Source organism: Dipodomys ordii, unplaced genomic scaffold (assembly GCF_000151885.1).
Source record: "Dipodomys ordii isolate 6190 unplaced genomic scaffold, Dord_2.0 Scaffold57, whole genome shotgun sequence".
Taxonomy (NCBI): domain Eukaryota; kingdom Metazoa; phylum Chordata; class Mammalia; order Rodentia; family Heteromyidae; genus Dipodomys; species Dipodomys ordii.
This window is the reverse complement of record NW_012267273.1, coordinates 11,393,996-11,408,205: the sequence shown is the minus strand read 5'-3', so window position 1 is coordinate 11,408,205 and position 14,210 is coordinate 11,393,996. Positions and strand designations below refer to the sequence as shown.

General features: G+C 44.2%; 1 protein-coding gene across 1 annotated transcript in view; it reads left to right on the top strand.

Moving 5' to 3' along the window:
* Window positions 1-2,296: 2,296 nt before the first annotated feature.
* Rxrg (retinoid X receptor, gamma) overlaps window positions 2,297-14,210 on the top strand; it is a 43,925-nt gene continuing 32,011 nt past the window's right edge. The window contains exon 1 of the mRNA XM_013021764.1: window positions 2,297-2,785. Within this exon, the coding sequence (XP_012877218.1) occupies window positions 2,737-2,785 (49 nt within the window). The 5' untranslated portion in view covers window positions 2,297-2,736. The remainder of the gene's footprint in view (window positions 2,786-14,210) is intronic.

The following is a 14,210-nucleotide window of genomic DNA, read 5'->3' as shown; positions in this document are numbered from 1 at the left end:
AGTAAAGTGACTTGCCTAATTGCCTAATGTCTTATCACCATTGCCATCATCATCATCATCATCATCATCATCATCATCATCATCATCATTGTCATCATCAACATAAAACCATTATCCCTGTCACCATCATCACCATTAACATCATAACCATCATCAGTATTACCATCATCATCACCACCACCACCACAACCATCATCATCAAATTAGTTTATATGTGTTGAACGTTTGCTATGTCGTGCCATATTCTAACTTATTTAATGCTCACAGACAACTTACAAAGTAACCATAGCCCAGGAAGATTCAATAATCTGCAGATATCACCCAGCTGTATGCCATAGACCCAGGATTTGCACGCAGCATGGTTAGGTTCAGACTTGGTATTTTCTCTGTAATCTAGGCCATTCAACTGTAAGTAGTAGGAAAGCGTACAGGCACCAATGAATGGATTTTCTGGTTGTCTATTAAAAATGTTATCTTTGCTTAATGTAAAAAAAGGCCAATATTTTTTTTATCAGTGAATTGGCTAAGATAGGAGAAAAGTGGTTCCTTGTTTACAGAAGTTGTGAAATGGGCGTAACATAAAAGATCCACTAGACAACAGAAACATGTTCCCAAAAGATCAAGGATGATGAATGAATCTCCAAGGATTTTATTTTTAAAAGCAAATAGGCAGATCTGCATGTAGGCCCCCATTGCTTGAGAATGGGCAGAATGCATATAAAAAGGAACGTTGAGGAAAGGAAGGTTTTTGTTGTGTTAGTTCTATTAACATTCAGAGCTAATGCAGGGTTTTGCCTCCATAATAAACCTTTTCATGATGAGAGGTCCCTAGAGTCTAGACGGGATAGCAATAAACCTCCCAGTTATGGATGTGTTCAAATTCTAGCTGACCAGCATCTTGTCAAGTGTTTCCCAGGATTCTGCACCCCTCCCTAGGATTCTGCACCATTCTCAAAGGCTCCACAGCAATGACCTGGACTATTCTTCCTCTTTCCTGACCTTTTGCTCTAGCTCATATCCCAGCCTCTTCCTCTGTCATCTTCACTATATTCCTCCCCCAGGCCTCTTATTTTTAGTAGGTTTTTGTTTTTAAATGCTGGATATTCCTAGCATTTGAATGTTGGTTTTCTTCTATAGTGGCTGATTTGGCTTACTGGCTGGGTTATTTGTGTCCTGGGCCATATCAGGCAAAAGCCTGTCATGTTTCCTGTAGCCCCTCAGAGCTCCTTCTATGAGACTGGCCTTGAGCCGTGTGCTGACGGCACATAGATCACCCTGCTCAGACATCTTAAGGAAAAGTTTGGACCATATCAGAACATTGCACGCCAGTCACTGTGAGTGAACCTATGTAAATTGTAGCAACATTATTAGAAACAGGAGGGGTTGTGACTAGACTTGAACATTTGGTGGTATGTGTGTTAATTAGAAGATACAGGAGTACCTGGGGAAAATATGACTGTGAGGGTGCAGCAGACCTGTCTCAGAATTGGAAGTTCCCACTGTGATACCCCACAGATTTGCTTGTCTTATGTCCCTCCTAGGAAGTAACCTAGATCATGTGGACAGACACCGTAGGGGGGGAAATAAGACAAGTTTCAGCTCAGTAACAAACTTTTTTTTTCATGGTGAGGGACGAATGAACAGTAGTGAGCTCCCTGTTACTGAGGGTATTCAAGTATAGACTGAACCGCACCTTGCCAGAGAAGTTGTAGAATAGACCCAAATATCAAAGGGACTTAGACTCTCATCTGTGGGTTGTCTCCACCCAAAGGAGTCTGTGTCAGGTAGGACCTGTGTTTGAACAGGTGTCACAATGACAATGAAGCCATGGTGTCAAAGGTGTACCTCCAGCAAAACATCTAACCCAGCCTTGTCAAAACACCTCCTCCCTGTCTGTGAGAGTCCACAAGAAGCCAACTCCAGCTCCTGACTGCACTTTTCAAAGCTTGCATGGATAGGGTGTGAACAAATGTGCCTGGGCCCCTCAGGCAGGGGGAGCCCACAGGAACCCCGCCCCCTCCCCCCCAGAACTGCTCTATTTTAGTTTTCTGTAGCTGAGCATCAAGTCTCATGCTTTTCTGATTCCAAGCCTATGAAAGGGCTCTGTTCTCTCTTAGCCCCTACCCCCACCCCTTTTCACATATCAAATACCAAGTGCATTGGACAGTGAGGAGCCAGAGTGAGAAAATGCATTTTAATAAAAACCCCATTGATTTTTTTTTGTGGGTGCAAGTCCAAGAAAAGGCACCTCAAGAGTCTTGCATCCCCTTGCTACCTCTGCCCGCCCTCTCTCCTGACCTACTAGGGCTGTCACACATCGATTGGTTCCTAGATAATAGATTGTGCCACACGGTAGGGACCTCTGGGGACCAGTGGGGGAGGGGGAAGGCTGGAAGAGTCGCACACGCAGCAGCAGCCCAACCCGGAGTTAATCAAAGTAGCAACAGGATCTCAGGCGGCGGCAGCCGCAGTAACAGCAGTAGCGCGGTGGAGGTAGCATTATGCGTGATTACTGACAGGCACCAGCTGCCACCGCCCGCCACAGCCTCTCCACACACTATGAGGACTCCCCGATCAAGAAGCAGATTCCTGACTAATCCCAGAGGGCCGGCCCAGCCTCTGCTCCCCGGGCTGCTTGCAGGCGATGACCACTCTTGTTAGCCCAAGTTGAAGAAAGCTGGACGGTGCCTGGGAGCTGGGAGAGGCCGTGCTATTCACCAGAACTGAAGCGTAAACATGTATGGAAATTATCCTCACTTCATGAAGTTTCCTGCGGGCTTTGGCGGTAAGGATCTGCGAAGCTGGGGGGCTTCACAGCGGAACCCTATCTTGGAGAAGCAGGGGAGGGAGGGAGGGGGAGCAGGACCACTGGATGCATGTTGCATGGGAAGGAGGGCAGATATGGGAAGGAGGGCAGATATGGGAAGGAGGGCAGATATGTTCGTATGTATTGCTGCTGTGTGGTACAATCCCATCTGCACATGTGAGTGTGTGTGTGGGGGCACATGCCTGGGAGCCGAGGGCAGGGCTGGTGAGTGATCCTATGTGGCACATCCGATGAGGGGCTGGGGGAGTCCAAGGAGAGAGTCTAAGCCAACCAGCTCGAGCACCCGTCTGAGGCAAACACGCGCGCATTGTTTTACGCACATGTTTGTGTCTGTGTGAAAAGTGGAAGCGTGAAAGGGAGATTCCTAAGATGTTCCTATTATCTGATTTGTAGCACGGGGGGGGAAAAAGTGATTAGTGCATGAAGGTCCCTAAAACACTTTGTAAAGGGGAATATAGTTTGTTTTGACTGAAAAGCACATTTTCTACCATTGGATTTTCAAAAAGAAAACATAGTCCTCCTTTAATTTGCCACCCTGCTTTCCTTCCTGTTTTCTTTTCTTTGGATTCGCTAATAGCCTCTTCTCTCCTCCCCAGCTGCTGTCCCAGAATTCCAGGACAAGGGGCTTCCATCATTTCTACTTGGGGGGGGTACCATCTGGGCTGGTGTGTGTGGGGATGGTCTGGGCTCTTAGGAAAGGGGACCCACAAACTGAAGGTAGGTCTCCAAGCCAGGCAGGACAGCACTGTGGGTACACATCCCAGAAGCTTCCAGATGCTGTGTTCACAGGATGCCTTCATGCCCAGGCACATCTGGATCTTTGAGTAAATGCTGAGCCACCTGGACTCTGGTTTGCTCATATCTTGGGAGTCAAAGAGGGAGCCCCTATGGACTCTGGCAGACAGGATGAAACCTATTTTTCCTAAGGTCTTGGGAGCTGCAAAGTTTCTGCTCTCCTGACCTCCTCTATGAAGGCTTGGGGATAAGGTTTGTCTGTTTTGTTGGACAGAACCCTCTGAGACTCAGTGGAGTCCTGAAATGTAGACACAGTCCTAGGGGGCCAGGGCGCCAACTCACTTACGGGATGTTTTGTATGGCTGTACAGTCATGGCTGGCATGAGGCACCAGAGGTGCCAATGTGAATGAGACAGTCTTCTCTTGGGCTGGGAACAGCTTATTCACAGTGCTGTGTCCTGTGTGTGATAGGGAGGCCTGTGGAAACTGCTTCTTGTACCCTAGGTGAAGGGACTGGGGAATACTCGCGAGCTAATGCTCAGTCTGCTCAGGCGCACCTAATGAGCAAGGGAGAGTGTTGGCCAGTGTGAGGCCCCGCACACGGGGCCTCCAGTTTAGAGTTGGGCTCCCTCAACTCCCATCTCAGTTCTGTTCTGGCTGGGGACTGTTCTTTTTCTTTGCAACTGAATTCCGTTGTTTTAGGAGCATGCTTATTCTCAGCCAGATTCTTTGGACCCTCAAAGGTCTCTGAGCTTCTGGTTTTCGTAAGGCTAAAGAAACTCTCAACTAAAGAAATTCTCAAAGACATTCGACATGAATAAAAGGATTGTAGATATAGAAACATTTAGGGAAAGAGCTAAAGCAAAGACTGGGGGTTGCTTAGTTGAATCTGAAATAGTAGCTTCTTAGGTGAACATCATAGACCTCCCACTTTATAGATGGTCAACCTGAGCTTTTATCTAGTCCAAGGTTACAGAGTGCTTATAATAGAGTTTTTATAATGTTCAAACTTGTAATAGTATTGCCTTAATCTGATATCTTAAAAAGAAAGAGAGGGAGGGAGGGAGAAGAGAGGGGGAGACAGAGAAGGGAGGGAGGGGGGGGATAGGGAATCTCAGTTGGGATTCCCAGAAGTGTGGCCTTAGGATAAATATTGAACTTCTCTGGGCCTTAGCATCTTCACCTCTAAAATGGGATACATAATCTTATCTTTAGAGTTTTGTCATGGGAACTAAATGAGCTAGCATATGATAAGGCAGCTGCTATACTGCAGTCTATACATTTGGTACCCAAGCTAACATTTTCATCCCCTCCATTTTGCTCAAATATTAACACACATATTAGTTTTAAAATCAGACTTTGCTGAAGAACAAGGAAACAGGAATCTGGGGAAAGACACAGTTAAACCCACATGTTTTGTTTGGCTTAGATTTTCTTAATTTTGGAGGTTCTAGGATTTAGTATACTTCAATTTCAAATAGAAGAAAAGACAATTGGTTTCAAATAGAAGAAAACAGTTCAATGTTACCAGGAAGGGAGAGGGTTATGGAGGTCGTTTTTAATCTGCCTTCTAATGCTACTTCTCATTGTCATTCCTGGGGAAGGCCAATGACTTCATTTGAATGTGTTGTTACTCATTTTTTGTTTGCACCACTTAAGAGGAGTCCTGAATACTGAACCAAAAGGACTCTGCTCCATCCTCAGTCAAGTCTTAAATGCAGTGCATTTAAATGCAGAGCTGGAAAGGGGCTGGGAGACCCATGGCTAGACTGGTTCCTGAGTATTAGAGTAGCCACCCCTGCAGCCTCTGATGCCTTTGCCCCCACGCAGCAAGTGGCACTGCCCTTTCCATACCATTGGATGGGCAGCCACTGCATTCACAGATTAGCAAACAGAACCGTGGCGACTTCTATGACATGTGTGGAAATCTTTGGGAAGCAGCGTCACCCTTGGGACGTACCTGGAGTTTGAGTCTGGGTTGTGTTCTCCAGCCTGTCAGAGCATAATTGGGTCAGTGAACCAGAGACTGAACCAAAAGTGGTGGCTACCAGGGCTGCAGTGGCACCACAAAGGCCCCTGCTCTCCCAGCTCAGGGCAACTGCCCTTCAATGTCCAAAGGATTCTTCTCTTCTGATCAGCCAAATCCTGCTAACTGCTTGGAAAGAGGTTTGTTTTCCTGATATGAGATGTTGCTACATCTCAGAATTACTGCAACGATGCAGTAATTAATCTGTCCAGACCCCATTCTTCAGGACAGAAGAGATGGGACAGGAGTGGCTCCCATCTCACTCCTTAGCTCTACCAGCACCAATTCATTTCATCCTCAGCAAGCCAAAGGTTGGCACAATTTCCTTCCTTCACTGTCAGGCTTCTCTTAGGAAAGAGGAGATGAAGGTGTTGAAAGATAAAGAACTTTTAAGCTGGGCACTGGTGGCTCATGCCTGTAATCCTAGCTACTCAAGTGGCTGAGATTTGAGGATTATGGTGCAAAGCCAGCCCAGGAAGGAAAGTCCATGAGACTCTTATCTCCAGTTAACTACCAAAAGGCCAGAAGTGAAGCTGTGGGTCAAATAACAGAGTGTTAGCCTTGAGATAAAAACATAACCAAACAAAAAACCTTGAGGACAGAGTGTAGGCCCAGAGTTCAAGCCCCAGGACTAGCACAAAACAAAACAAAAACTCTAGGAAAGCCCCACAACTGGAAAAGACACAGCCAAGGGCTTGAACTCAGGTAGCCTGGCTCCAGCACCATGTCTAGCTGATTTGTCTCGTATGGCTTTTGTAGAGGACACATGAGCTCTGTAAGATGAGGGGCTGCAGCATACTAGGGTGGGAGGGGTCAGGAGCCCCAGTCCAGCCTTGGAAACCCAGCCTCAGCAGTGATAGATAGCTCCAGACGCAGCAGCCTGGCCAGTGAAGAATTAATCCCAGGATGGTTTCAGAGCTACCAAGAATATCAGAGACCTCTGCAGAATTGGTAACTTCCCGGGACTTCTTGACTTTCCAGAGACCTGCCCAGCTGGCACCAGCATTGGTGTAGAACACACCCCTTTCTATCTGAGTAGCCAGTGAGATTGGGTTGATGGTTGCATGCATATGCTCACATGTGTGGCTATGACAGAGCATATTTCCTCTCTGCAGATGTGTGGGTGGCTAATTGGAGCCTACCATGGGCGTAAGTGGTTAGGTTTATGTAGGAAGGAATAACTGTTTATGAGATGTAGGAAGGAACATATTTAATATAAACTATTTTCTGAAACATTCGCAGTCTTCCCAAGAGATAGAAAACTGAATAGCAACAGAGAGAAGAAATTGTGTGAAGATTAATTCCCTCTCCTCATTATGTAGTTTTGGGGTCTGCAGACAGCTGAGCCAACAGCCTTAGGCATCTTTTTTTCCCTCTTTGGAAACAGATGTAAAAGATATAGAGGCCCTGGAAATGAAAGAAAATTGTTTTCCAGAATGCCTGGACTTCCAATGGCTCTTATGAGATCGACTCAGTCCTGGTACAGTATTCCTCACAAAAGAATGAAAATAGTAGTTAACATTGATTGATTGATTGACTCGCTTGCTTGCTTACTTGTTACTTATTATTGAGGTATTTAACTCATAACTTTGTGTTTGCTAGCAGGAGCTCTATTACTTGAGCCACATGTCCAGCCCCTTTTTTGTGTTAGTTGTTTTTCAGCTAGGGTCTCTCTTGGGCAAAAGCCCAGGGTTACCCTCAGACCCTGAACCACCTATCTGTACTTCTCACTATAGCTGGGATTATGGTGCATGCATGTTCCTAGTCTGGTCTTGTTTTGTTCCTTAAGATGACAGTCTTGCTAAACTTCTGTCCAGGTTGGCCTCAAACTATGATCAACCCAATATTGATCTCCTGAGTAGCTGAGTAGTTAATACTTTCTAGGCATCTACTGTGTTCCAAACATTTTCTCCAGGGCATCACATGCATTATCTAATTTATATTCTCAAGGATGCTGGGAGATGGTGTTATCATCATCATCATCTCCATTTTCCTGACAGGAGAGTGAAGCCACAGGGAGGTTGACAAAAGTACACAAGATCATGTGGCTGGGAAGGAGCAGAGCCAGGATTTGTTCTGGGCAGTCCTTTGCCAGGGCCAATGTGCTTGCCATTCTCAGAGGTAGAGGAAGTATATATTAACCCCAAATGGCTGGACTGTGTGCAACAGCAGCTAAGATAGTAATTTCTCTCCTTATGCTCTTCACAACTTATTTATGGCCATGGCCCCTTTTCATTTGAAGCTACATAATTACAGCAAATGAATAAAATATTCAGGGCAGCAATGGGACTAAAAAAAGATAAATCTTTCTTTCCAGGGGGATTGTCCTTTATTCTAACATGTAGAGTCCATTTTCCTCCTCCTCCCTCCCATTCCTCCCTTCCCTCCCTCCCTCCTTCCCTCCCTCCCTCCCTCCCTTCCTTCCTTCATTCATTCCTTCCTTCCCTCCTTCCTTCCTTCCTTCTTTCCTTCCTTCCTCTCTTCTTGCCTTTCCCTCTTTCCTGGTATCAGTACTGGAGCTTAAACTCAGGATTTGGGCAATGTCCCTTAGCTTTTTCATCAACGCTGGCAGTCTACCACTTGAACCACAGCTCTACTTCTGGCTTTTAGGGTAGTTAACTGGAGATCAGAGTCTTATGGCTTTTCCTGCCCAGGCTGGCTTCTAATCTCAGTCCTCAGATCTAGGCCTTCTGACTAGCTACCATTACAAGTCTGAGCCACTAGCACCCAGTTTCCATTCTTGGGTAGGGGTGGGCATCTTTTTTCTCTAACGTGACATTTTCATCTTTGCAGGCCATACAGTCTCTGGGACAGCTGTTACTGAGGAAGCAGCCAGGGAGCAAGGCAGAAACCAACACACAGGGCTATGGCTGTGTTGCAAAGTGTCCCTGGGACCTCTAGAGCATCATTTTGCAGACTGTTATTACCATGGTGGATTGCTCTTCCCTTAGCAGCCGTCCCAGCACTTTGGCTCTGCAACATCCCTCCCTGGTGTGCAGCTGAGTGTGCACAGCTGGACAGAGGATAATGTGACTCATGTAGTCCAAGCACTCAGTTACAAGTTAAGACACTTGGAAAAGCACAAGAGGTTGGCCCAGTACTTACTGATGTTTGCAGTCATTTATTTTCCAAATCAAACACAAATTTTATTCATGCTCGTTATCCTCCTGTATACATAGCCTGAAGATAATATACAACATTCACGTCCACATTAGGCAGGACATGGAATTTTCCACTTGGGAAAAGTTTGGGCTTTTGTTGCATTTTGGGTTTCAGATATGAGATTAGGGATACTCAACCTGCATAAGATCTGACTGAATGAAGTCAGGTGGCCACAAGCATTTTGTGTTTGTTTGGTGGTAAAATTAGTGAGATAGTACTAAATCATCTCTCATCTGTTTTCTGTTTAATTAAACTTATGAATTAGAGTTAAAGGTTGAAGGTCTTTAAGGTGGTCTGTGATTCAGCCAGCCAAACCTCACTTTCATTCCCTATAGCCAGGAAGGAGGGCTATTCATCCTATTTGGAAATTTTGCAGAAAAAAAGAATTAAATTTTCTGATTGGAATCTACAATAAAATTTTAGTTAAAACTTCTAAGGTCTAACCTAAAACTCATTTCTTTTTTTCCCCTAAAACTCATTTCTAATTTTTTTTCATTTTTTATTATCTTACACAAATGATATGAAGGGGGCATTGTTTATAATATCTTCCTGTTAATCTCGCCCCCTCTATTACTGTTAATGTCTTTTTGTCTATACACTGTATTCTGCCCTTGGGGGTACCTGAGAGGCCAAGAAGAGAAGTCAAGGAGTCTTAGCCAACAGAGTGTTCCTCCTGACCCCCTAACTTTGAGAAAATGGCTTCACAGCACTGACTGCGTAAGTGTGGGATGGTCTACAGTGTAAGGATTAAAATTCAAAAGCTTAGAAAAGTAAACATGCAATAAATTCTTCTTTGTTTAATCCAGAGAAAATCTGGTATTGAATTTGACTAGAATTTTATATGTACTTATTTATTGTTTTGAGACAGAGTTTTGCTACTTAGCCCAGATCCACCTACCTCAGCCTCCTGTGAACTGGAATTATAGGTATGCACCACCACACTCAGCTGCTGTATATCTTTTTCAGAAGGGGCTGCCTGTCCATAAAGTGTCAGAGTGTGCACTGGATGTGATGATAGAATGTGCTGATCTAGGGTAAAGATCAGTTTCAAACTTCTCATGGGATTTTATCCCATCAGATTTCATCCAAACTTGAAGAATGGAAAAGCCCATAATCTTTTAGCTTAAAAATCATAGACAGAGCCAGGTGCTGGTGGCTCACGTCTGTAATCCTAGCTACTCAGGAGGCTGAGATCTGAGGATCATGGTTCAAAGCCAGCCCAGGCAGGAAATTCCACCAGACTCTTATCTCCAATAAACCACCAGAAAATCAGAAGTGGCTCAAATGGTAGAGCACTAGCTTTGAGCTGAAGAACTGAGGGACAACGTTCAGGCCCAGAGTTCAAGCCCCATGACTGACAAAAAAGAATCATATATAAGACTTGGGGGACTGGTGAAGAAAGTGCTGAATGAATATTTTGGATTTTTTAAGGGGTTAATTGCCTAGGCTTTCCTTCTGTGACTGAGCAGCTTGGGTTTTTTGTTGTTGTTGTTGGTTTGTTTTTGGTCAGGCTTGGGGCTTAAACTCAGGCCCTGGGCACTGTCCCTGAACTCTTGTGCCCTCTACCACTTGTGCCACAGCTCCATTTCTGGCTAAAAAGCCAGAATCACCAAAAGGTGATTAAATGAAGATAAGAATCTCATGAACTTTCATGCCCAGATTAACTTCAAGCCACACATCAGATCTCAGCCTCCTGAGTAGCTCGGATTACAGGTGTGAGCCACCTGCACCCGCTCAGTGTCTCATTTGTCCCTCATTTTCATGGTACTGTTTACTGGCATCACGTAGAAGCAGATCTCAGAGGACTTGGGCTCAAAACGCATGTTTTCTCAGTCCCAGCAGTATGTGGGAACAGAGCAGAAATTTGAGAGCAGGGAAAGAATATTCTGAATCAGCCAGGAACTGTTGCCAGTCTTTCATTCAGCACCTGGCTTGGACACCATGGCAGAAAAGCCCATCCCCCGCCGCAGGATGGAACCAACTTTGCTACAAAGCTCTGCAAACATCACAACATTTGGAGATTAATTATCTCTGGAAGGTTTTCTCTGGCTGAGTTTTAAGTGAATGGACAGAAAGGATTTAAGGTATTTGAAACCTGAGAACAAGTATTGTTCTGTGTATCATTCAGCAGTAACATTGCATGGGAACATAGCCAGTTCCCTGCATTGTAAGATGTTTGCAATCTTTCTCAAGGAGTCCCTCCACGTTGAGGGATTGGGGAAAGTCTGAACAAGTCCAGAGAGATAGAGAAATGGATGCAGGTCATGGACTCGAGAGCTGAGGTGTGGACCAAGTTTATGTTTAGGGACTTCAGGAGTGGGGGGTGAGCTAGTGAGCTCTGGTCAGATGCTTCTAATACTCAATGGTTTGTGTTTTGCTGGGCCAAGTGGGTACATGGTGTCTCAGTATATGAAGCTGGTTGAGGGACAGATAGTCGGTGTGTGCTAGTAGGATCCTTTGGCACCTCTCATTTGTTAGTGATGGACTAATATCCACCTGTACTTTCAAGGTTTATAATTTGATCCTTGGTGGGACAGTAGTGTGTAAGCAAAATATCATTAATCCCATGCAGGAAGGTGGACAAGAACTATGTGAGGCTAGACACAGACCCTAGGACTGCAGGTAACTCACAGCAAGCTCTTTAAAAAAATTATTATAAGTGAGCCAGGCATCAGTAGCTCACACCTGTAGTGCTGGCTACTCAGGAGGTTGAGATCTAAGGATCACCATTCAAAGCCAGCCTGGGAAAAAAAGTCTGTAAGACTCTTATCTCTAACAAACTACTCAGAAAAAGCTGGAAGTGGCTCTGTGGCACAAGTGGTAGAACGCTAGCCTTGAATACAGAAAGGCTCAGGGACAGTGCCCAGGCCCTAGCTTCAGGACTGTCAAAAAACATAATTGACTAGTGTACGAAGTGGTTTCAGTTCAACATCTTAATATATGTATATAATACATCTTGGCCAGTATCACTCACCCCTTCCATTAATCAAGCTCTTTTTTGTGTGTGCCACTACTAGGGCTTGAATTTAGAGTCTGGACACTGACACTCTATCTTAAGCTACAGCTCTACTTCTAGCTTTTTGGTGGTTAATGGGAGATAAGTCAAGGACTTTCCTGCCCAGGCTGGCATCAAACTTTGATCTCCAGATTTCAGCCTCCTGAATAGCTAGGACTACAGATGTGAGCCACTAGTGCCAAGCAGCAAGCTCTTTTGAAAGACCACTGTGTCCTTCTGAATCTCAGTTTCCTAATCAGCTAATTGGGACAATTCCCACCTTGCCGATCACTTGAGTTACACAGGGATTCAGGAGGATTAGCTTTCCTGAAATGGTTAACATGGAGGCTTACACGTTGTGAGAACCCCAAAAAATAGATTTGATGGATAGAATTAGTAGTTTCTATGGAAATAATAATATATATTATAAAGAGTTAGAAAACTCTTTATAACATTTAGAAAAATGTTAGGCTTTAGGAAGGGGATAAAATAAGCTTGGACCCTGAAGCCAGCAGACCTGATGGTTTTGCTGGGGTGGCCTTTGGCAAATCTTTCCACCTCTGTGATAATCCCTGTCCTATAAAATAAGGTGTCCACCAGAAGGGAACCTTACTGCATTGTTGGTGGGAGTGTAAACTTGTTCAACCACTTTGGAAAGCAGTATGGAGTTTCCTCAAAAGACTCCACATAGAGCTCCCCTATGACCCAGCAATCCCACTTTTGGGCATTTACCCAAATGATCACAAACAAGACCACACTAAAGCTACCAGCACAACTATGTTTATCGCAGCATTATTTACTATAGCTAAGATATGGAACCAACCCAGATGCCCCTCAGTAGATGAATGGATCAAGAAAATGTGGTATATATACACAATGGAATTCTATGCCTCCATCAGAAAGAATGACATTGCCCCATTTGTGAGGAAATGGAAAGTCTTGGAAAAAATTATACTAAGTGAAATAAACCAGGCCCAAAGAAACATAGGTCCCATGGTTTCCCTTATTTGCAATATCTAGTATATGTCTGAGTCAAGCAGAAAAGGTCAGATAAGTTGATGTTAGGGAAGTGAACCCTAAGATAGGTATTCAAATGTTTTTCTTTCTTTTATGCGATTGTTTCTAACACATTTATAAGATTATTTCTTTGTTGCTTTGCTGTATGTCCCTCCCCCACAGTATAACCCCTGCTTTCACTGTATTTGATGTTGGTATAATTTGTGGAGGGGAAGGGAAAGAACAAATTGTTTAAATAGATAGGTGGACCCATTGCAACAATGAGATGTACAAGTAGTTATGTTGAAAACGAACTTTACAACTTTGGTGGGGTGGGGAGGATGGGATGGGAAGGGGAAACAAAGGAGGAGGCTACAATGTTTGATAAGAAATGTACTCATTATCTTGCCCATGTAATTGTAACCCCTCTGTACAGTATTTTCACAATAAAAATATAAAGTGTCCACGAATTCTAGTTTCAGAACAAAAACAATGTAGTCTTACTAATTTATGACAATGTAGTCTTACTAATTTAATTTACAGTGGTGATTACATTGGTCATAGTATATGTAAACTACTTTGTAGTTGCTCATTCACATGAAAATAATAAGGAAAAGATTTGATAGGCCAATACAATGGTAGGAGCCTGTTTAAGATCCATCTGTTTTCATGCAGTTTAAATACCATAGTAGGAGCGTCATTAGCATATTAACTGGGTATTAATTATAAAAGAGTCTTTTAAAGTAGGTTTTATAAAATCCCCACTTAGTAACCATTAGCTTGTGGTACTTGAAACACAAACTATTCACGTGTGTGACTTAGAAGTAATGAAATTGTAATTTAAAAGTAATCTGCCAACTTGTCACGAATTTAGACTGATTTTTCTCTCAATTGATCCAGGGGAGGGAGGTTTTGCTATAATTACATATAATGCTGGTGATAATGAGGTTGATTATCAATCTTCCCCTGCTTTTCTCTACTTCCATCATCACAGATTTTCGGGGAAGGGAAGGGGGTAGATAGGAAGAATGAGGGTGGGGAGGAGAATGAAAGAGAGAGAGAAAGATGAAAAAAAGTGTAATTGTCTTTTTTTTCCTCTCCTTCAAGCACAGAAGCCATGCAGCCTTTGTCCTGAATGCCAGCCAGCCTTCTCCGGTAAGGCTTGAGTCCAAGTGAGCTGCCTAGTCAGTGCCTGGGAAAGGCTGTGAGGCTGGTTTTGCCAGTCTGAGCTGAGCTGCCCTCAAGCTGCAGCAGTTCATCAGCTAAAGCATCTTTTCTCCCTCATTCCCACCCTAGGCCACAGGCTGAGCCTCCAGGGACAAAGGCTTGTCTTTGATATACTGTCCTCTCCCAACCAGTTCTTTTCTTCTCCATTGAGAAAGCCTGAGAGGGCTTTGGCAGCAGAGAAGACTTCCCATCCAAACAGACTGCTGCTATTTTGGGTCCCCACTCACTGGCAATCTCATGTC